Genomic DNA, 23,282 nt, shown 5'->3' on the forward strand with positions numbered 1-23,282 from the left:
CGTTATATACGCCTATATATATGTATATATTATATGTATACGGGATATGAAAAAAGGTTATGGCGTTATATATGCACCACCACCTGATCAACTAGTATACGTTGATGATGTTGACCACAGTGGCCGGGATGATATGATGGGATGCCCTCAGAGGCTTGATGACGTTATGTACATATAGACCTATGCATTACATGATATTTATACGCATATGCATGACCTTATAAATATTTCATGATTTACAGAGCTATCCAGATTTACAGGTTGAGTCATTTACTCCACGTTTTCTTCCATGTTTCTTATATACTTATTTACATGACTTACATACTTAGTACATTATTTGTACTGACGTCCTTTTGTTGGGGACGCTGCATTCATGCATGCAGGTATAAATAATCAGTCGACGAGCCCTCATACTAGACGAGATTGACATTCAACGAAGGATCGGTAAGACTCCACCTCATTTGGAGTGCAACCGAGTCTATGAGTCATCGTGTCAGAGTTTTGTTACAGACTTATGGGTAGGCCGGTATCTTGTTCCATTTGATGTCAATAATCGTAGAGGCTTTGTAGACAGAGATTCAGATTGTACAATATGTCAGAGGCCTTGACGGCCCATATGTATTCATGTTTTAAGAATGATAGTTTATTGATACATTAGCCCACTTACAATTGTACATTACGAGTTGTGGCTATGTTAGCCCATGATAGTCACAAAAGGAATGAATGGATTACAGAGTGGTTCGCTCTGGCCACCACGGCACCGGGTGCCAGCCATGCTTCCCCGGGTTCGGGGCGTAACAGTAGTAAAGATGTAATCTATTTGAGAAGCGAATAACTTAGTATCATGGGTGGCTACCTTGGAAAAACTAAGATTTTACTTAAATGGGAATATACACAATTTTAGCTTTAAACAAAGCAGTTTGTGGTGTTCAAATAAAGTAAAAATAAATATAAAAATTCCGTTCAAACTTCAATATGGCATCCTGGAATTTTATAGAAATTCGAAACTCCATCACGCTAGGTTGGAGTTTCATTTGTAGTTAACTTTTGAATTCCAATACGACGAGATGAAATTTCACTTGTAAAAGTATTGAAATTCAATAATCGTGAGTTTTTTCGTATTTAGCTACAAGTAATTTTATCCAAATATTTATCATCAATATCAAAAGAGTGGCTAAATGCCAATAGCTTTTGAAATAATGGCTAAAGCTTGATTAACGGTCCAGAAATTGGCTATTTGCCTAATTTCTTCCTTCCGTCCGTCCGTTCATTACCTGCCCAATATAGCACCCCCCCAACCCCTGGCCCATACAACCCCTCGCACAAATCTTCGATCTCCGTCGGCGCAATAGGTCCTCCCCTGCATACCACGCCTTCACCAGTGGACTTGAGGACAACTCCGCCAGCTCCTGACATCTTCGTGCTTATCATGGCAAGATAGAAAATTTTAATATCTTAAATTTTTTACACAATCAAAATTAGAGATTCTCACAAAAGGTGTACATTGAAGGTCTCAGTTAAATTTCAACAGGTTTTTTGGGTGGAACCGTTAGTTTTAAGGTTTAGGACTAAAAATATCAACATTTTTTATACATCGACTTCAGATGCCCAAACGGGTAACCGCCCGTTTACAGTGAAGAGCTCCTTAATTACTCTCGTCCCTTCACTCTTCAGTCCAATCCATATCAGCCGTCTTCAGCCCATCCATTTCAAGTTTACCGGAAATGCAGCCTGTAAGTCCTTAAGAATCTCTGAATCCGTTTAATACTCATTTTCTCCTTCCTTAAAATACATTTGTCCTCATTATTTTTTTTCCAGTTATTGCTTGTCTCCGAGGAATCTCAATTTCTTATTCGGATACTGAACGGGAGTTTTCAAACCCTAAACATTATTAAAGACCGTGTTTTTCATGCATTTGGCGATTTATTCTGCTCGAAAGCGAATTTGGATGTTATCGACACGAGGCATGATTAGTGGATTATATAGTTATGCTTATAATTCTCTCTGTTTTTTTTTCAACTCATTTTCTTTGCCATAGAGTTGATAATTTTTGTAATTTTATGTGTAGACAAGATAATGTAGTGCAAAGTGTGAATCGGGAGGAGCAAGGATCCAATGATTGGTCGTCTAAGGGGAACAATTCCAATCTAGAAGGGGATTCCAGAGTGGGTTTCAACGTGTTGGATGCGATGTTAAAGCATAGTTTGGATCGTCTGAAGTGTATGAGGTTTGTTCGAATTTTGGTTGGGAAGGTTTATATCTTTTTAGTTTGAATTGATGAGCTTAATTTTGTATTTTTATTGATAGGCAGAAGAGAGTACGTTTAGTGCAAATAAGGGCAAAATATTTCCCTTTCTAGTGGTTCCATAATTGATGATTTCTAGTGGCATACGATTGCGTACTGTGCATCACAAGTATTTGGATATGAGAATAATTCTGAGTTTGAAACATGGTAATTAGGCAACTGTATTGTGGTCAAAGTAGTTGTTGATATGAGTTATTTGTCATGATTGATTGATTTGATGTTCCAACTTGCACTGCAGACCGGACTAAAGCACCTATTTGTAGGAAACTTTCAATATGAGACGAATCTTTAGTTAATTGTCTTTTGATTTTTGGAATTACTTTGTAGACCAGAGTGAGGCATTTGTTTTCTGCTCTTCTGTCATCATTTTAGTTCTCCAGTGTAGTCTGGTCAATATATCATCCTTCCTTTCTTCTGTAATTACTTTAGTCCTCCTGCGTAGGCTGGTCAATTTATCATTTTGACGATGGCAAATTTCTGAAATGAATCCAAAAAGATGCTTATCAAAATAGTCATTTTTTAGTTCACCGAGTTGCAAGCAAATTGGATTTCATGCTCCTTGATAATGGTACGCAATCTAGAATCATTTTTGAAAATCTATGCTTTTTGTTTCTTGTTCCAGTCACGTACCATACCTTGCCTAATCATAAAGTGAGACCTTTTCCTGTGTTGGTGGGAGATATAGGTACCCGGTGGAATAGTCGAAGTGCACAGGTGGTACGGACACCACCAACATCAACCAATATAAAAGATGATATGACTTTTCTGCTTTACTTTCTAATATTGTTATCTGTACTTTAAGGACTATTACGTTCATAAAGTATACACTGGACGCAAACAAGTAACTTTTTCGGTTAGAGGTACTTGTCTACTGCACTGTAGCACTGGAGCAAATAAGTTAAAATATTCAGCATGAATTCCTTTGCTGACTTTTTGCTGTGTTTTTGCCTTGCCAGACTACCTCGGGATGTTATTTAGCTTCCTTTGCAGTAGTTAACTGGCTAAGGGAGTTAACTTGGCCTTGAGGATGGAATTCTAGACACAAAAGGATTAAGAATTATGGGAATAAAATAAAGTTGTTACATCTATTTTTTGTCGTCTACTTTTAAAAATTGCTACCTCAATTCCAATTAAGAGTAGTATATCTATATAGATTATTATATCGTCTTATTTTTGACAGAATAATTTGTAGAGGTTGACGAAAGTGTTTACAATAGTGTTTTAAAATGTGATAAGGTGAAATGGCTAGTAGGATGTCAAATAAAAGTTTTAACAACCTAAATTAATAGTATCTATTGTTGAAATTAGTGTTCTTGATGGCATGCATACACACTTATAGCCTGTTTGGCCAAGCTTCTCAAGAGGCCAAAAGTGTTTTTTCCCCAAAAGCACTTTTTTCCTAACTTGAGGTGTTTGGCCAAGTTTTTTTTGGAAAAAAAGTGCTTTTGGGAAGAAGCAGATTTTGAGAAGCAAAAATAAGTAGCTTCTTTCCAAAAGCAGAAGGAGAAGCAGTTTTGACTTCTCTTCTTACCTAAAATACCCTTAATAAAATATAGTATTGTCACGACCCCAAAACCAACCCGGTCTTGAAGGCGCCTATCGTGAAACTAGGGCAACCGACACATTTCCAAAATAGCTCAACATTTCATTTAAAGCTTAAAAATACTATTTTCACTGAAATTCCATAAAAGATGTAAAGTCAAAACCAAAATAAAAGCGGAAAATAAAAGCCCGACCTCGGGTGTCACTAAGTCATGAGCAATACTACATTTGTTTCGAAACACAACTAGACCAAAATTGTCTGAAATATCCAAAATATACTAGAAGGAAGATAAAGGAGGAAGGCGGGACTGCGAACGTCAGGCAGCTACCTCGCTAACTCCGGTGAAATCTACGTCTGGAACAGTCAACAGCCGCTATCGTGGCCTGAGATACCTGGATCTGCACACAAGGTACAGGAGGTAACGTGAGTACACCAGCTCAGTAAGTAACAAGTCCAAACAATGGACTGATAGGTAGTGACGAACTAAACCTCAGCAATTATAACACATTTAAATTGTACAGGAAAGTAGACATGCTGGCAGTTTAATATTTTTAGCTTGACAATAAAGAAAAGTACTAATCCGGACTTATGAAGTATAAAGCTCAGTAAAACTCTACATGTCAATGCCAGGGATGTATGAAAATGCACCGTGTGCTCCCACTCTCAAGTTCTCAACCACTCGGTACCGCATATGGCCATCCAGCCCAGGGAAATCCATCCCGGAATATATATAACATGCTGACCTCAAGTCAACCGGTACCGATGAACAAGGTTAATCCAACCCTGAGGAGAAATCCTTCTCTAGGTATCAGTACTTCGGACAAATCCATGTCCAGGGAAATCCATCCCTCAATAGTATCATCCGCGCTCACTGGGAGTGTATAGACTCCGGAGGGCTCCTTTCAGCCCAAGCGCTATAGCAAGCCAACGAAGGCATAATCAATAATCTGTTGCGGCGTGCAACTCGATCCCATAACTGTCACTCAAATTCAGGCTCTCGGCCTCACTCAGTCATAACTCTCCAGTCTCACACACACGGGCTCACGATACCAAGAAATTAGCCCGAAACAATGATATGATGTGCCAAACAACAATAACTGAGACTGAGACATGATATAATATGCATGAACAAGACTGAGTACAGAATATCTATGAAGCTAACGATATGGCAGCAAGAAACGACCTCTCGGGTTTTAATAGTATCAGCGTGAAGCCTTAACATGGTAATTAACATGATTTACAACTCATTAACTTAATCACATAATCACTACATAGGTATCAGCAAGAAAGAGTCACTAAGCGGTGCCATGGAATGATCCAGGCCGCAATTCTCACGGTGCACGCTCACACGCCCATCACTTGGCATTTGCGTCACCTCATTATTAATCATAGAACACATAGTTCGGGGTTTCGAACCCTCAGAACCAAGTTTGGAAGCGTTACTTACCTCAAACCAAGCCAAAACTCTAGCTCGCGATGCCCTTGCCTCTCAATTCGGCCTCCAAATGCTCCGAGTCTAACCAAAAATTAGTATACTAACATCAACATATGTTAAAGGAATGAAACCCACACGAAAATTATCAAACTAGACCAAAAATCCCAAATTTGCTCGAACCCGGTCCCCGGGCCCATGTCTCGGAATACGATAAAAATTACAAAACTAGAAACTCCTTTCACTCCCGAGTCCATACATACAAAAACCATCAAAATCCAATGTCAAATGGCCTCTCAAATCCTCAAATTAAACTCTCCAATTTCAAGCCCTAGTTCCCCAAATTTCTTCCCTAATTTCCACTAATATTATGATTAAACAATGGAAAAATCGTCATAAACACAAGTAATAAAGCTTAAGTAGCTTACCCAACTGATAACCCTTGATCCCTCTTGAGAAATCACTGTCCAAGCTCAACACCTGTCTTCAAAAATGGAGAAATTAGGCAAAATTTGCGAAGGAGACCTTTTATACTTTCTGCCCAGTATTTACCGCATCTGCGGTCACATTGTCGCTTCTGCGACGACGCACCTGCGGAAAAATCATCGCAGGTGCAGTTTTCACTTAACCCTGAAAATCCCGCTTCTGCAGCCATAACTCGCATCCGCGGTCTCGCAGGTGCGGTCCTTTGTCCGCACCTGCGGATTTGCCTCAACTCTCAATTCTCCGCATCTGCGGCCTCCCTCTCGCACCTGCGGTCCCCAATCCGCAGGTGTGGATATGACAGAAGAAGCAGCTTTAGCTGCTCAAACCAAGTTCCAATATTTCCGTTAACCATCCGAAATCATCCCGAGGCCCTCGGGACCTCAACCAAAAATATCAACAAGTCATATACCACTATTCAAACTTATTCCAACCTTTGGAACACTCTGAACAACATCAAAACATCAAATCACTCTCGGATTCAAGCTTAAGAACTTCTAAACTTTCAAATTCCGCAAACAACGCCGAAACAAACCAAATCACCTCCGAATGACCTGAAATTTTGCACACACGTCACAAATGACACTACGAACTTGCTCCAATTTCTGGAATTCCATTCCGACCCCGATATCAAGATTTCCACTGCCGACCGGAAACTCCAAATTTTCAATTTCACCAATTCAAGCCTAATTCTACCACGGACCTTTGAATTACTTTCCGAACATGCTTCTAAGTCCAAAATCACCTAACAGAGCTATACGAACCATCATAATTCACATCCGAGACCTCCTACACATAAGTCAACATCCGGTTGACTTTTCCAACTTAAGCTCCTAAATTAGAGACTAAGTGTCTCATTCCATTCCAAGACCACTCCGAACCCGGACCAACCAACACAATGCGATGAAATATAGCTGAACAACACATAAAAAAGCAGAAATGGGGGAAACGGGGCTGTAACTCAGGAAATGACCGGCCGGGTCGTTACAAGTATATACCAAAATAACCGTTAAACCTAATACTTAGAATATTAATGTCTAAGCATTTCTTCTTATTTTTAGGATAACTTTCTAATATATAGTGACTTTAGGGGTGAATGCTTTTATATTTGTTGAATGAGTTTTAATATATTTAACTTATATTAAAAGAATTAAGTACTTTTTAATTTTATTTTCATATTTTACTTAAATAAAATAAAAAGATTTAACTATTGCTTGTAATAACAAAATTTTGAGATTATTTATTTACTTATGATATTAACTATTAAGTAAATCTATTCATGTCCTTATTCGCAATTTGATACTTAAAAGCACTTTCTTAAAAGCTTGGCCAAACACAAATTATTGCTCAAAAGTGCTTTTCAGAGTGATTAGCCAAACACAAACTGCTTCTCTCCAAAAGTACTTTTTTCAAAAGCACTTCTCAAAATAAGCTAATTTCTCCAGCTTGGCCAAACAGGCTATTAATGTCTCTTGTTCCTATTCCAGTAAATATTGAGAAGAAAATCAGTAGATTGAGGAATAATTTTTATGGGAAGGCAATTCAGAAAGAAGGAGATGTCATTTAGTTAGATGGCAAGATGTGATGGTATCCAAAAAGGGAGGAGATGGTAGTCAAGAATCTCAGATAGCATAATAAAAGTCTGATGTATAGTGCCTCTGAGATACAATGAAGATAGAGTTGAGTTGTGTAAAGTGGTTAATACGCTAAGTTTGGCAAGGAAGACTGGTGGAAGCCAAACCATGTGGTACAGGCAAGTTGGGTGACTATCTGGAAAAGCATCAGTAAGTCATGGAGGGATTTCCATATAACTGTCAAGCTGAAGGTGGGTAATGGTGTAAGGGTAAGAATCTGGGAAGAGGGTGGGTGCTTAGAGTTAAAGATAAGTTTCCTACCTGATACAGTCTCTATGTTAATAAAGGTTGTTTGGTTCAGAGTTTACTCTGAAACTGGCAGGAATGTGCAGTTTATAAGGAATTTTAATGACTGGGAGATAGATTAGATCAGTCAGTTGTTGGTTGTTTTAGAACCCTTCAAACTGGACAGTAGTAACTAATAAGAATGAAGCACAGGTCCGGCTGGCAAATAGTACAGGGAATTTTACTCTTAGTAGCTGCTATAACATGTTTCAGGAAAATTTGAATAATTGGAAGGAGACATGGCCTTGGAAGATGATATGGAAGAGCAAAGCACTTTCAAAAGTGGCATGTTTTGGCTGGGTTACGGCAAGAAATGTCTGTCTAACTGAAGATTTATTCCAGAGAAGAGGATTTATGATGTGCAGCAGGTGTTATCTGTGTGAGAAGGAGATAGGATCAACAAAGCACATACTGATTCACTGTACTTTCTCATGGCAGATTTGGACAGTTGTTTGGTTTGCAATTGGTGGTGCCTAAAGATGTGCAGAGTTTATTGTCTAGCTGGCATGGCATGCAAAGAAGATTGGGGAAGCAACAAGAAAATTTGGAGAACAACTCCTTTGGGCATCCTATGGAGTATATGGTTGGAAAGAAATAGGAGGTGTTTTTTTGGAGAAAAGAATCAGATAGCAGTTGTAAAACATAAATGTGCAGAAAACTGTTCTGCTGGTGCAAGGAGGAAAGTAGAGGTTTATCAGATTTTAGACTTCTTAGATTCATTGACATGAGCGTGCTTAATAGCTAAATGGATATCTTTGTAATTTTGTAACTTCTTTTTTGCAGTACCATCTTGACACGCAGGCTCCTTTATGCACCAGGCTACCCCCTCAAAGCAAGTATCAAGATGGTACTGCAAAAAAGAAGTTTCTTGCTTATGAAGCTTAAATATGGGCTAACGAAATATAGAGATATTACCGAGATTTCTGTCCCACATGGTGTTGCACAGTGGATGTTCATTAACAGCTTATGGGACGCGTTTCAGATGCACGCCAGGTGGAGAATTCGGGACGTGCAAAGAATAAAACTCTGGAAGGTCAGATGGTTTGGGGATCAAGCTTTGGCGAATGATTTTCCAGATTTATATAATATAGCCATTAATAAAGACTGTTATATCAAGAATGGTGGGATGGTAATGAACGGAATACTCAGTTCAGAAGGAATTTCAGTGATTGGGAGTTAGAAAGTGTTGCTATATTTTTGGACATTGTTGGCAGAAGCTTTTTTGGAGGTCTCACAGCATGATTCTTTGTGGTGGAAAGGTTGCAAGGATGGTAAATTTACAGTAAACTCGAGTTATCATTTACTGGCAGAACTTTGGAGGAGTATAGAACAAATTGGCCATGCAAATCACTTTGGGAGACTAAAGCTCGACCCAAAGTCGTGCTTTGGATGGTTGGCAGCACATGAAGCATGCCTTACGCAGGAAACATTGCAAAAGAAGAGAAATCAGCTTATGTGGATGATGTTATTTGCAAAGAAAATGGCGAGACAGTAAATCATCTTCTATAACACTGCAAATTTGTGTGGCCGATTTGGCGTATGTTTCTTAACTTGTGTGGGATTCAATCGGTCATTCCAGCAAAGGTGGAACAAGTGCTAAGCAGTTGACAAAGTCAGAGAATGAAGAAAGTGAAGAAAAAGATTTGGAGGACAATTCCATTATGCATATTCTTGAATATATTGCTCAAGAGGAACAGAAAATGTTTTGAGGGGATGGATTCCTTACGGCCTTAGAGGATTCCGCTCTAGTCTTGTTGTACTCTTTCTCAGTATGTTCTTGGTACTGAGTTTATTACTAATAATACCTTTTACTTATAAAAGGCCTTAATAAAAATTACTTACCTTATAAAAAATTGTAGTTGAACTTGATCGACGAAGAATATTCTGTTTAAAGAACGATATGAAAGGGATGATAAGTTGAAAACTCTTACCTTCAATGCTTCCCGTGATGCGGAGGATTTAACTAATACATGGATTGCTCCTGCTCTCCTCGTGGATAAGAATGATATCCTCTGCTAACCTGAATGTAAATTGGTGGGACATGTTAGCTTGTATTTTCTACAGGATTTTCTATGTTCAACACTACTAAGAGGTTAAAAAACCCGTCCTAGAGTTGAATTATAACAATGGGCTATCTACTTTAATCATGTTAATGAGTCCAAAATGTAGAAGGAAGGATAATTCAGAGAACTGAATTTAACATCACAAGCAGCTATAGATCAAAATCTTGAAGCAAGCATTCAATGATGATTGACTAGGATAAATCTGTAGTGTTGACAAACCACAAGATTTAAGTTAGAAATAGGCTTGCATAAAATAGGGGAAGTATTTTCTTTTAAAAAAAACGAGGTGTTTGGAGATTGCTAATCTATTTTGTAATTGCTGCTTGCATAGACAGAACTCGAATTAAATGTGTTTACTGATGTCTAAACAACTGACTTGTTTGTGTTTTTCCCATATAACTGTTCTTAGTTCTGTATAGATTCTTAAGTCTAGATTTCACCCTTCCCCATTTCTTTCTGAGGACAATATCATTAAATGTGAGAGAAGATTTACTTTTCTTTTGTTCAGCAATGTCAATGGAAGATTACTTTCAATCCTGTGCCTGTAGACTGTTTCTTGTTGAAGTTGAGTGTGTTGGCTTCTTTTTCAGGTCCCTAATATCTTCAAAGAAAATTACGTGAATTTTGCAGGGAAAGAGTATCCTCAGCTGAAGCAGGCATTAGTAACTGCAACTTGGAAATAAATTTCAATAGAGACTCATATGTTATTAGAGCTATGTGTCTGGATGGTAAACTGGGGGCAGCTTTATCTCTTTGGTGCAACATGATACAACATAGTATTATTCCCGATGGGATCACACACAATTACCTCATCAATGGACTGTGCAAAAAGGGTGAATTGGAGAAGGCAGAATGGATTGTTAGAGGTATGTTATATAGGGGTCCTTCTCCCACTTGTGCTACGTACAATTCCTTAATAAGGGGTTATTGCCTCATGAATGGCGTCGATAAAGCTCTAAACACCTTTTCTACCATGGCCAACCATGGAATTATACCAAGCAGAGTTACTTGTAACATTCTTGTTCATGCGCTTTGTAAGAAGGGCTTGGTGGAGGAGGCGAAAAAGCTTTTCCATAAATTACTAAGCAAAAATCATGATGGGGGGAGCTCAGATTTGATTACGTCAACCATAATGATGGATGGCTGCTTCAAAAATGGAGATACTGATCAAGCTCTTGCTTTTTGGGAGAGGATGTTAAAAGAGGGTATCAAAGTTGATAAAGTTTCTTACAATGTTGTCGTCCATGGATTCTGTATGAGCCATGACGTGGGTACTGCATATAAGTATTGCTGTGAAATGCTAAAGCTTGGTTTCCTTCCAGATGTTTATTCTTACAACACTCTTGTTGGAGCACTTTGTAAAAAAGGAAAGACCAGTGATGCTTGTTATATCTATGATGTTATGACAAGAATGGGTGTCACCCCAGATCAAATTACGTACAAAATGATAATACAGGGCCTATGTATTAACAGGGAGATTGATAGAGCCGGCTGTTTTCTTGAATACATGTTACAGAAATCCATTATACCGGAACCCCTTGTTTGGAATGTTATAATTGATGGTTATGGAAGATGTGGAGATATTGAGAAAGCTTCATATATTAGGGACAAAATGGTTGCATTTGATGTTCTACCAAACATATTTACATATAATGCATTGATTTATGCGCAGATAAAGTCAGGAAATCTTTTTGCAGCTCAGTCCTTGGAGAAGGAGATGCTTTTGTGTGGTCTTACGCCTGATTCAGTTACTTACAATCTGTTGATTGGTGCTGCTTGTAATCTTGGCCTGATTCACTCGGCACTTCAGCTACATGACCAAATGTTGAGAAAAGGTTGTCAGCCAGATGTAATAACTTACAGCAAACTACTTAAGGTGTTTTGTCTACAAGGTATGATGAAAGAGGCAGACAAGCTCTTTGGGAAGTTACTGGCATCTGGTTTAGCTGTTGATCATGTTCCCTTTCTAATACTCATGAAAAGATACTGCAGAATGAGAGAATTTGATAAAGTCTTTGACCTTTACCAAAAGTGGTTAGTGGCAATGCCTAGATGAGAATGTTTTCCCAGGAAATATTGTGAATTCAAGGGCTACTCTAGATGTATGTGGTCCAGAAGAGAAAGCTACTTAGGCTTTTACACCTGGTTTGACAGATTTTAGGTCCAGAAGCATTACCCTCGTAGCAACAGCTGTCTTTGTTTCCCAGAGGTATGTAATCTTGGTTTACTTACAGCCTCTGCCCCGCTTTATGACCTGTTTGATTGGGCATAAAGACTATGCTAGTATGACTTATAATATTTGCATTGATTACATTCCTAGATAAACATATCCTCCTTCATCCCAATTTTATCTCATACTGTAACTGTGAAGTTGAGACGCAAAGCTCAATTGGATGTCAATAGAAGTGTGTCCAATACTGGGAAGACAATTAACTTTCCGAAGAATATGCAAAAATGGGTACAATGTTTAATTTGATTACTTGGTTTGAACCATTAATATATTTTGGTTAATTAGTGAAGTTTGCTTATACTGTTGGTTTCAAAAGTGTCACCAAACTGTCCATATTTGATTTATTTTGTGAATTTGCATTGTGAAACTGGTAAATTTTCGTCTGCGCCTTATTTTGTTGAAATGTGTCAAGATTGGGGCTTGTGCTAGAAGTTTGTTTTGTCTGGCTTAGAGATGTATGCCACACACAGAATAGGAAAATTGTGAGATTTAGAGAACTAAAAACCTCAATTTGCCTCGAAATATAAATTATTTAGTATTAGAGTGAGATGTGCCTGTCTAGAGAAAGAGAATATCCAGAAAAGGAAATTGGTCAGACTAAGGCTTACTTTTATTTCCTGAGACTGAATTTGTTTATTTGAAAACTAGCTCAGTTTTCATTTTAAATTTCATGTATATCGATCTCCAAATAGCTTTAAGGCATGAGCTTGCTTACATATTTCGTCACTCAATAGGACCTCGTACCTTACTTTTTTTTTTTTTAATGATATTGTGAGTTTATTCTTCATATTGTTGGTGCATGACATCATGCAGCGACGGCAAACAATACAATCATCCAAACATTATATATATCAAAACGATACAATACAATACAATACAATGCTATGCGATACATAACAACCATCCAAACAAGCTGTTAATAATTTTGCAATATAAACATAAGTAGATGCAATATATTCGGTATGCCTTAAAAGTGCCACTTTTCATTTGGCTTCTTTCTCTCTAAATGAAGATAGCCACGTTCACTACTCCATCTTTTCCACCAGTCTTGCAACAGGTCCTCCTTTGTCCCGACTTTTGGAACATGCATTTTCCATTCCACGCCCAATGCATTACACCTGTCTTCAAGCAGCACTTTTGTCCCTACCTCTTCCCATTCCTGTCCTACACCATGTGGTTTTCTATCTGCACGACTTTTTTGTTTCTCCCTGAACTTTATCAATCACCTCGTCTGGAATTCGAAGATCCTCCATGGTATTGCTGTGAGTATAACATTCTTCATTCTCCAAAATCTATCACCATCTTTGATATACAAATAACTTTCATGCAGATGGATATTCATCCGAGTATCATAATTCACCAAATGCCCATTATAAATCTCTCTCCACTTAGCTCCACCAACATGGGATGCTCTGGTTTAGTCTTGACTCTTGAGCAAAGAGAGCGGAAGCATCTAATATGTATGAAAATCAGAATTCAGCTTTGCCTTACTGATTTTTGCCCTTTTCTTTCACTTTCCTGGAAATCCTGAAAACATAGGGTTACTTTAGAGTAGGTTAACATTGTGTTGAGAGAGTCGAGCTTCTAGTAAATTGAAATTTTTCCATCACTTCTGCATTTCTTAAGTTGGATTATTGGAACAATTTTCTAGGAGTATCCTCATTTGATTATTCCAGTGTTGTGAAGAGCGTGAAGCGTGGAAAAACGACAACCCCCATTTCGCTTAAAGCAAGAAGCGAGAAGCGAGAAGCGAAACGCTCGCTTTTCTGAAGTGAAGCGGAATTTAAAAAAAAAAAAATTAAAATAAGAGGAAGGGCAGTATACCATTCTGTTAAAAACTGGGCAGCATAAAAATAATGAAAGAAGAACTGGGCAGCATTTCAGCGAAGAGGAGAAGACTTAGAAAGAAGAACCGAAGGTAAAAAAAAAATTTGCCAGCATTTCGCTGCTATTTGGACTGTGAAAGAAAAAGAAAAAGAAGAAGAAGATGAAGAAGGAAGAAATCATCACATACCTGTTGCTGCTGAATCTCTGTTGAAGTTGAAAAGGGAACCCTAGTTGCTGTTGCTGCTGGTCGTGTTTTAATAAAAGAACACTGAACACCCTTCTTTTTTAATTAAATAGGCTGACAGCTCTTTAAAACAAAGAAGCGCACGCTTCGCTCGATTCGCTTCGCTTCGTCGCTTCTCGCTTTTTGGTGGGAAGCACACGCTTTTGTCTACCTGAGTCGCTTCATATAGCAGAAGCGGGTAAGGGGTCGTGTCGCTTCGCTTCTCACTTTAAGCGAGGAAGCGAGCGCTGGATTATTCAGGTTCCTTTGTGTTTGATCTCCATATAGGTCTTACAGCTAGAAAATATTACTCGCTCTGTCCCACTTTATGCAACGATTTGGAATACAAGGGTCAAACTATCTAATTTTCGGTGTGATTTTGGATATAGAATCTTCAAGTTTTTGGAAATAAAATTTCATATTTAGAAACTACATAAAAAATTACTATAAGTCACAATAATTAACAATTCAAAATGATTAAAAGGCATATGAAAAATTCATAGTCAAAGAAAAACTACCGGCTCTTCAAATAGTAACTGCAGTGTGACAGAGGGAGTATTTTATTTTGTTCCTAATTTCATGTGAGAGAGCAGGAAGAAATAGGAATTTCTTCAATGGAAAGTTGGAAGCTTTACTTGTACTCAGTTTTAAGTTGTTTTCCATGTTTGCTCCTGCAAAGTCAGCATCCACTGCTTACTTGACTGAGGTTTTCGATTTAAACTCTGTTGGCAGCATATCTCACCTCTAATTTCCAGAAAAATATTCTCCATCCCTCCTTTTTTTTAATCTTTTGGACCTTCATTGCCAACAAAGGATAATTTTATTGTATTGATTGCCTACTGGAGTTCCTCCCACATTTCTGCCCTCACCCTTTTCTGATAAGAAGTTAAAACCCTTGTCCCGATGCAGCATGAGGCACAATAGCTGTGATGTCTGGAATTTTGGCATCTAATCTCATTTCAATAGCTTTTTAATGCATGTAGATAATTTCAGTCTGAGCCAAAGTGTTGCTTCTCCATTCTTTTTTGCTCTACCCCTTGAAAAAAGTAACGGAGTAAAAAAGCTCAGCAGCAACTGAATCCTGGATTTCTGATCTAAAAACAAAAAAGAAAAAGATAGGCTGTATAGTTACTGAATTATATGCTTGGCCTAGCACCTTTTCTGGATAATGGAAGTTTAAATTGAGAACTGAATAAATGGGGGTTCCCATATCATTTAGGGAAGGACGAAAGAGAAAGTTCTGTTGTCCGAGAAGCTGCCTTAGCTGTGTCCGTTAGACTTGTTGCTTTTGGGATTAGAAATATGAAAAAAGAAAAATGATCCAAAACCTAGGCAACTGCTCTTCATTTCTTATTCCAGATAAGTTTTCATGCATTTCCTAGGCAATGATTTCCTCACTTCATGCTAATATGCTTTCCAACAATATTATTATGTTTTCTTTGCAGGTGGATGTGCATGCAGGGTGAACCAGTTATTGCAGCATATCATTCCATCAAATTGTGCTGATGAGTGGTTAGTCCTCAACTAAGGAAACTTTATTCATAATATAAAGACTACTATCTCTTCTTTTTTGGGTTATTTCCAGTTTAGATCAGTAAGGTTAAGATTTTAAATCATCTTGACAGACCGTGCTGTGCTTTTTTCACTTTTCGGGAAGAACCTTGATATTATAACTTTGCAGTTTCGGTGGTCCATTCTTTCCGGAACTTCAAGGTTAATCACAATCTTTAACCACATAATTATTTCTTTGCGCTTAACCGTTGATGTCATTCATTCTAGAAATGACTTCTTAACTGTTAGAGGAGCTAAATATAACTCCAAATGGGAATTGTCAATTTGCCAGCTTTGTGCATATCACTTAATATGAATATAGCATATGTAATCCCGTCTTTTGTTTAGTGGAAAAATAGTTTGAAGTCGATTCTCCATGTTATATGTTGCCTTTTTTTTTTGTTTTTCAATATGCTAATGGTGATTTGGATATTTCTTTTCAGAATGTTCGGCTGCTGGATTTAGGGGTTTTATCATGTTACTCTGGGAATACAAGTTCAAGTCCACAGGAGATAATACAGATGTATTGACCGGCAGAACTTGCTTTGAGCTCTTCATGATTACGTGTTGCAATCATGAAGTATTACATGTTGGGTAGGTTTTCAGTGTGTCTTCCTCTATCTTTCAATAGATGCACAAACATGAAGTTTAAAGTAGTTTGAGCTCCTCATGATTACATGTTGCATCACCTTCAATTATTTAGCTTTTCCTGAATTTCTCTTTGGTATTTCCTAGTTAATATATGGTTTCCTTAAATGTCAAACGGGTAGTTAAAGGAAGTGGTCGTATTTGGAGTATTAACCTTTCAGCTTTTCATGACAAATTTTATTTCAATATATGCTAACTTTATCAGTGTATTTTGGTAGTTCACGGTGGAACTTGTGATGGGTATTTAGATTGAATAATTTGAGAAAAAGGAAATCTCCTTAGTAAGCCCATTACAATAGCAGAAAGTGTGAGAGATATCCTAACTTTTTACTTTGCTAGTTACTTGGTGATAGTCGGTTAAATAAGGAAAAGTTAGAACTATAATAGTTACCTCAGCAGGAAGTCCTTTCCTCTAAATTTTGTAATTTGCTTCATTAGTTAAGAGTCATTGAAATAGTTGCATCCAATATAGTTTCCTTAAAGCGAAACAGAGAGCTATGCTTTGTTAAAGAGAAATAGTTGCATCCAATATAGTTTCGAACTAAGGAGAGTTTGCAAAACTTGAACTCACTTTGCCAGCAGGCTGGACGCTATCTTTGTTCTAAGCAGGGTCAGTATATAACCTATATCAATACTGTTTCAAAAAAGGGAAGCCCGGTGCACTAAGGTCCCGCTATGCGCGGGGTCCGGTGAACGATCGGACCACAAGGGTCTATTATACGCAGCCTTACCCTACATTTATGCAGGAGGCTGTTTCCCTGGCTTGAACATGTGACCTCCTGATCACATGACAACAACTTTACCAGTTACGCCAAGGCTCCCCTTCGATATCAATACTCTTTCAAAGAAAGATAAAATAGACCTATATACACTGTTATTTTTTGACGAAGTGGGTTCATATGAACGCTCTTGGTCCCATGTGGGTCTGCTCCTGTTAGTGCTGATGTATAGTGTGGATAGGAGTAAAACTTGACAGAGGAGCACATGAAGTTATTTTGTAGCAGTGAGCTGCTTCAAATCTCTATTGAATTGACAATAATCTCTAAGAATAATAGTTGAAGCAGCATAGAAGTACCATCAAATTGTTAAATTGTAGTTTCAGAAAATCTACATATGTTATGTTCTCCAAAAAAAAAAAAAACCCACATATGTTACTACTAATTCGATGGGCTCATTAACTGGAAAAACATTGATGCTTGTTGAGGCTTTGATGTTATTGGTCAAGACTAGTACTTTGTTCGGTGTTTTATATATGCGTGTATATAATGAAATGTCGTTGCCCAGTCACGTGAGAACTGAGAAGTAAACAATAATTAACAAGTCAATATCAGAAGTTGAGCACTACCTATCAAAAGAGAATGCGATCAACTACTTGACGGCTATGTTAGAGGAGGTGGTCTCTGCTATTTTCTTGCACTCTTTCATAAATGAAGATGTGCCTATAGCCTTTTCCAAATAGAAACTAGTTTTCTTAAACTGATTGGTTGACATCCTAAAATGATTTGTTAGTCAGAAGAACAGAAACATACCATCTCTTCTCGTCTTGAAGTCCCAAAGAAAGAAAGGCACAACTTCTCAAGTGATGCATGCATTGTTAACAAGGTATTATGCTGCTTAATAACTATTTCTTTCAAGTAATGCTGATATCAATGTCTAAGCTTAAATTGTCTCCTATTTTTCCATCTCAGGAAGGAAGACTTGAATTGGAGATATCTAATAACGGGTTAGTTCCTGGCTGTATTTTAGCTACTAGCAATATGCACGTCAACGTGTGTTTGCTTCTCTCTTTAGTTGATAAAGAGTTGTAGACCTAACGTCTTCTGCTTCTTTTGCTCTATAGTTCTTGTGCTTCTGTTTTGTTCATATTAATTCTGTGCTTATTGTGTCTTTCTTTTATCAAATTAAATGTACTTTCTTCTTTTATAGGATAAATACGTGTCAACCAACAGTGCTGACAGTATGGTTAAACAATGCACAAGCTGTTGGAAGAAAGACTTTTTTTGGGGTGGGGGGGGGGGGGTTCTTAACTATTGGATTAGAACTTAATGTTATTGGATATGATGCCCATTTTTTTTGGTAAGTGAAATCATACTTCTATAAATCATAGACTTAGAAGTAAATATTTGCGAGACGACTTTATGTACTGACGTTCACATGTATATAATATATTAATTGTGTATATTTCAAGAGTTGTGGTTATTTCAAAAAAAATTGTGGGATCTCTTTGAATGGTTTACAAGGAAATAGGAATTGTGCATGTAGCAACGAAGCTCAAAAGTTGTAGCTAGAAATTTGTGGCAACAACGATATTGTTGGCAACAAATTTAATTTTTGTTGCGGAATGTTCTCTTAACTAACAGTAACACGTCTTTTTAAAGAATTTTTAGCCAAAGTCATCCCTTATCTTTGGGATAAGGCTTAATTTGTCATCTAAATATAACACTAAGCATTATTTGTCCTTTAAGTTTGCAAACACTTTTAGTCTAATTAACCCAGAGATCTACTTTCGTTAGAAAACTAACAGATGCATGACACGTAATCTGCAATGCTCAACAGAGGTTGTGGTTACGTTTAGAGGACACTTAAATCTACCTCTTACTTTTAACATGTTTAGCTGGTATTATGGGATATCACTATTTGGGCCACATCTCTTTCATGCCTATTATCCTATGGAAGTGATACCATGTAGCCATTTTTAAGTATGATGTTTAAAATATATATATACAATTTATAATGTATTTAAAGATTAGCCAATTCTCAAACTTCATGACACGGCCTCCTGAAGTATAAACCTCAAGGTTCAAACTTCAGGAATCATAGTCTGAAGTTCAAAAATTTTGTCCAGAAATTAGAGTTTTATCTCCTGAACGTCAAATTAGCAATTCAAAAATTTAGGACACTTAGTCCTGAATTTCAAATTAACAGCTCAAAAATTTAAGAGATTAAGTTCTGAATCCCAAATTAGTAGCTCAAAAATTTAGGACACAAAAAATCAGAATACTTAGTCATAAAGTTTGGGCGAATTGGCTAATCTATAAATATATTATAAATTGTGGATATATTTTAAATAGCAGGCTTAACAGTGACTACTGGTTCACTTCGCCCTATAATCTTTGAGCCTATTTAATCTTTACTAATTGTAAAAATTGGACGTGGCGCCCTATTTGGTCACCCCCATTTGACATATATCCACTTTTTTAAAAAGTTTTAACTTGTACCCACTGTTTAAACAACTTCAGGCTTCTTTCTCCTCCTCCTTCTCCTCCTTCGTTTTCTGAATGCTGAAGATTGAGATATTGTTACGCGTTCTAGCCTAATGATTCATATATATATGTTTGTCCCATTATGTTTAGTTTGGTCTTATTCACCATAATTTAACCTCTTAGATTTTTTTAGCTTTACAGACACATTGTTTTTGGTTCTAATTTATCTATAGTAACTTGTTTTCATGTCGAAAATATTTTTTATTCTTTTTTAATTTTTGAAATGAACAACATCAATCACTGCTAATCATGATCTATTAAATTCATTGTTGTTTAGAACTTCAGCTCTAAGAATGCTGAAGTTCAGGAAATACAAAATAAACTTCAGCCTTGAAATTCATCACAAACAGAACAAAGCTTCAGCTAAAACATGCTGAAGTTCAACAAATACAGAACAAAGCTTCAGCTACTAGATTGCTGAAGTTAAGCAATTATAAACAAAAGCTTTAGCTAAAACATGAAGTTCAACAAATACAGAACAAAACTTAAGCTATTAGAATGCTGAAGTTCAGCAATTAAAAACAAAAACTTCAGCCAACACATGTTGTTTTATTGAACTGAAGTTTGTCATTTGCACTATGAACTGAAGTTTGCGTGATTGTCTTTGCAAGTTAGGCCAAACTTCATGCAAAAATATCTTAAGTTTTGCTACACTTCAGGCCCGTATGCCTGAAGTTACACGAAAAGTAGGTATACTTGCAATTTTTTTTGCAAAGAGGGTATAAGTTAAAACGTGACCCAAAAAGCGGGTATAGATTATGAGTGTTTATCGGGCGGGCTGGGACGGGCTGAACGGGCTGAACGGGAAAAACCTTAGCTAGTTCAGTTAGCGGGCGGGCTGTTAGCGGGCTGGGGATAACGGGCTGTTATAGGGCTGGGATTTTTTGGGTTTTCGTGGGCCCGTACGGGTTAGGGCTCACACGGGCTCGGGCGGGTCGGGCTCAAATTTTTTTCTTTTTTTTTTAATTTAAATTTTATTTTTCTTATTCAATGTTATTGATAGTTAAGTATTTGCAAACTTTTAAGGGTTAGAACTAAACTTTGAAGTTTAAAGTTTAAAGTTTTAAATTTGAAATTGGAAAGTAAGTGGCTACAAAAATTATTTAATAAGAGTATAAGACCAATAGGCAAATATAAGGAACAAACTCCGAAGGCTTTCATTTATATTTTTAATAGTTCAAATTAATTTGCAAGTTCTTTTTTGATTTTTATTTTTATTTTTGAACTTGCAAATTAAAACTTAAAAGTTTACAATAATTATAAAAAATAAGAAATAGTACATCACATGCTTTGCATCATTTTTTTAAGTTCTTCCATGTCAACATGAGGTTCTTGGTTTCCGGGATTGGTTGAATCGGAACCATAAACCATTATATCTCCAATTTCTTGGTCCTCCTCTTCGTCTACTTCGTCACGCCCTTGATTTCGCCGTTCTGATCTTATCCAATCTCTGAAGCACACTAGAATTTCCAAAGCGTTGCTGCCCAATGAATGACGGGTATCTCCTAGCTGCTGCCTTGCTTGGCTAAATGCGCTCTCTGATGCGACTGTTGAAATCGGCACATTTAGCACGTCTCGAGCCATGGCCGAAAGAACAGGAAATTGATTTGAGTTGCTCCTCCACCAACTCAGCGGTAGAAAATCCTTTGTGAGGGGCTCTGGTGACTTTTGCAAGTAGAATTGTAGTTCATCAATATTCCTGCTACTGGTTTGTTGATGCTCTCCTAGTGTAGACCAAATCTGATAATCTTGAACACAATCATCATCGTCCATAGTTGTTCCAGATGTTGAAGGATTAGTTGAAGGAATATTTGCATCTACAACCGAAGAAGCATCAACAATGTTAGCATAATAATTATATAAAGTTTCTAAATGTGTGTGTAGCTCAGAAATACAAGTGTCAATATCAGGAGTTTCAGTTGGGCCAATATCCATATAAGTATATAAAGCTCTAATTAATTGGCGACACTTTATCATTTTGACAGTAAGGTTTAAAATAGCACCAATTAGGTAAATATAGGGAATTGGGTAGAAATACTTTTTAAACTTACCTAGCATAGATTCAACAACAGTAGCATATCCTTCTTTCTGCTTCAAATTATGTAGTAAAAGAGAAATTTCAGCAATATGAACTAAACCATTTGAAATAATAGGATAAAAAGCTCCAGAAAACTCAAGTGTAGCCACATAAAATTTTGGTAAAAATTGTATAACATCATGAATGACTTCCCAAGTTCTAGATGTTAACAAACGGTTAGGATCGGTACAATGATAATTAGCAACTTCAGTTATAGGCATTCTATATTTATAATAACATCTTAAGAACAAATAAGTATAATTCCACCTAGTAACTATTTCTTCAGGCATGAGTCTTGGTTTTAGTCCATAGTGTACACATTTTTCGTTAAATGCATTTAATCTAGCACTTCTATTATTTCCTTGAATTACACCAACAGCTCTCCTAATTAAAGTAATTTTATCTCTAAATAATTCAAGGTCACTCTTCACAATCAAGTTATAAATATGACATGCACATCTAACATGAAATATTTCAGGAATTGGTGGGTGTAGATGCAATTTTAATATTGTAATAGCAGCAGTGTTGTTAGAAGCATTATCAAATGACATACACAAAACTTTTTCTGCAAGATTATAAAATATAGCAACTTCATGTATAGTATTACTTATAAATGCACCAGTATGACTTTGATCTTCATCATATTTAAAAGCAATAATACGTTTTTGCATACAAAAATTATCATCTATCCAATGGCATGTAACAGTCAAATAATCATTTCCATTCACAGCACGACCAATATCAGAAGTAAGAGAAACTTTACAAGGAAGACTTGCGAACAAATAACGTATATATGTTTGATATTGTCCAAAAAGCCTAAAGATATCAGCTCTACAAGTACTTCTAGGAATACCTTTAAACATAGGGTTATAAATTCTTTGAATATAAGTAACAAGATACGGTGAAGAAGCAAAACTAAAAGGTAAACAACCTAAAACAATCATTTTAGCTAATTCTTCCCGATCTTTCTTAATATCGTATTTCCCAAATAACCCACCAGTACTCGGGTTAAGTCTTTGTTGCCCAGATAACTCATCTACTCCCCATTCAAGAGGATGTTTCTCTTCCATATGCCTACGAAGTTGACCCGTTCCCCCTCCTTTACCGGGCTCATGTTTATAATGTTCACTACAAAATTTACATTTTACATATTTTTTTGATCTTCTAGTCTTTCAAAAAACATCCAACACTTACTTCTTAATCGTCGATTCTTCTTAATAGGGAGATGAGACCTACTTGTTGCACCTGCACCCCTAACATTTTGAGTTTGACTAGCATTACCAGGTGTAGGTGGTGGTGTGTCAAGATTATCGGGTGATTGAATATCATCTAACAAAGCATCTAAATCATCATCTACACCATAATTTTCTTGCATTCGCTCATAATCTACATTTAAATTTTCAGGTGAACTTTCAGAAATATGTGTAAAGCTACTAGAAGAACCAACACCACCTCTTGTTCTTTTTGAAGTTTTCTTACTACCACCTCTAGTGCATGCTTTTTTGGCCGCTCTAAGTAAATCCATTATATAAATTAAAGTAAGAAATTAAATTAAGAAATTAAATTAAGAAATTCAAGTAAGAAACTAAATTAAGAAACTAATTAATAAAATAAGTGCACACCAAATAAGAGAAAGAGATGGAACGAACCGGGATTCCTTATGCCGCACTAATTTTGAATTTTTGATATCAAAATTCAAACTTCAATTGATAGACCGA

At 36.8% G+C, this 23,282-nt stretch overlaps 1 protein-coding gene across 5 annotated transcripts; it reads left to right on the forward strand.

The window, feature by feature from the left end:
- Positions 1-1,161: 1,161 nt before the first annotated feature.
- LOC104239259 (pentatricopeptide repeat-containing protein At5g24830) lies at positions 1,162-18,443 on the forward strand. 5 transcript variants are annotated; one of them, XM_009793844.2, is made up of 10 exons: positions 1,163-1,733; positions 1,819-1,964; positions 2,069-2,227; positions 10,376-11,954; positions 15,471-15,537; positions 15,651-15,738; positions 16,020-16,170; positions 17,734-17,826; positions 17,913-17,947; positions 18,151-18,443. In XM_009793844.2, exons 1-4 carry the CDS (start codon positions 1,725-1,727, stop codon positions 11,799-11,801), a joined length of 1,740 nt encoding a protein of 579 aa, XP_009792146.1. In that variant the 5' UTR covers positions 1,163-1,724; the 3' UTR covers positions 11,802-11,954; positions 15,471-15,537; positions 15,651-15,738; positions 16,020-16,170; positions 17,734-17,826; positions 17,913-17,947; positions 18,151-18,443. The 5 variants fall into 5 exon arrangements, with proteins under 5 accessions (XP_070008897.1, XP_009792148.1, XP_009792146.1 ...); XM_009793843.2 differs by lacking the exon at positions 15,651-15,738; XM_009793845.2 differs by lacking the exon at positions 15,651-15,738 and having other exon boundaries at positions 17,738-17,826.
- Positions 18,444-23,282: the final 4,839 nt, after the last annotated feature.

The sequence above is a fragment of the Nicotiana sylvestris genome, chromosome 8 (assembly GCF_000393655.2).
Source record: "Nicotiana sylvestris chromosome 8, ASM39365v2, whole genome shotgun sequence".
In the NCBI taxonomy this organism is placed as follows: domain Eukaryota; kingdom Viridiplantae; phylum Streptophyta; class Magnoliopsida; order Solanales; family Solanaceae; genus Nicotiana; species Nicotiana sylvestris.

Excerpts from the sequence above, each read along its gene's own strand:
- LOC104239259 (XM_009793844.2), top strand. Across the intron at positions 1,965-2,068 it reads TTGGATGTTATCGACACGAG|ACAAGATAATGTAGTGCAAA; the intron begins GCATGATTAGTG and ends TTTTATGTGTAG. Across the intron at positions 2,228-10,375 it reads GATCGTCTGAAGTGTATGAG|GGAAAGAGTATCCTCAGCTG; the intron begins GTTTGTTCGAAT and ends TGAATTTTGCAG.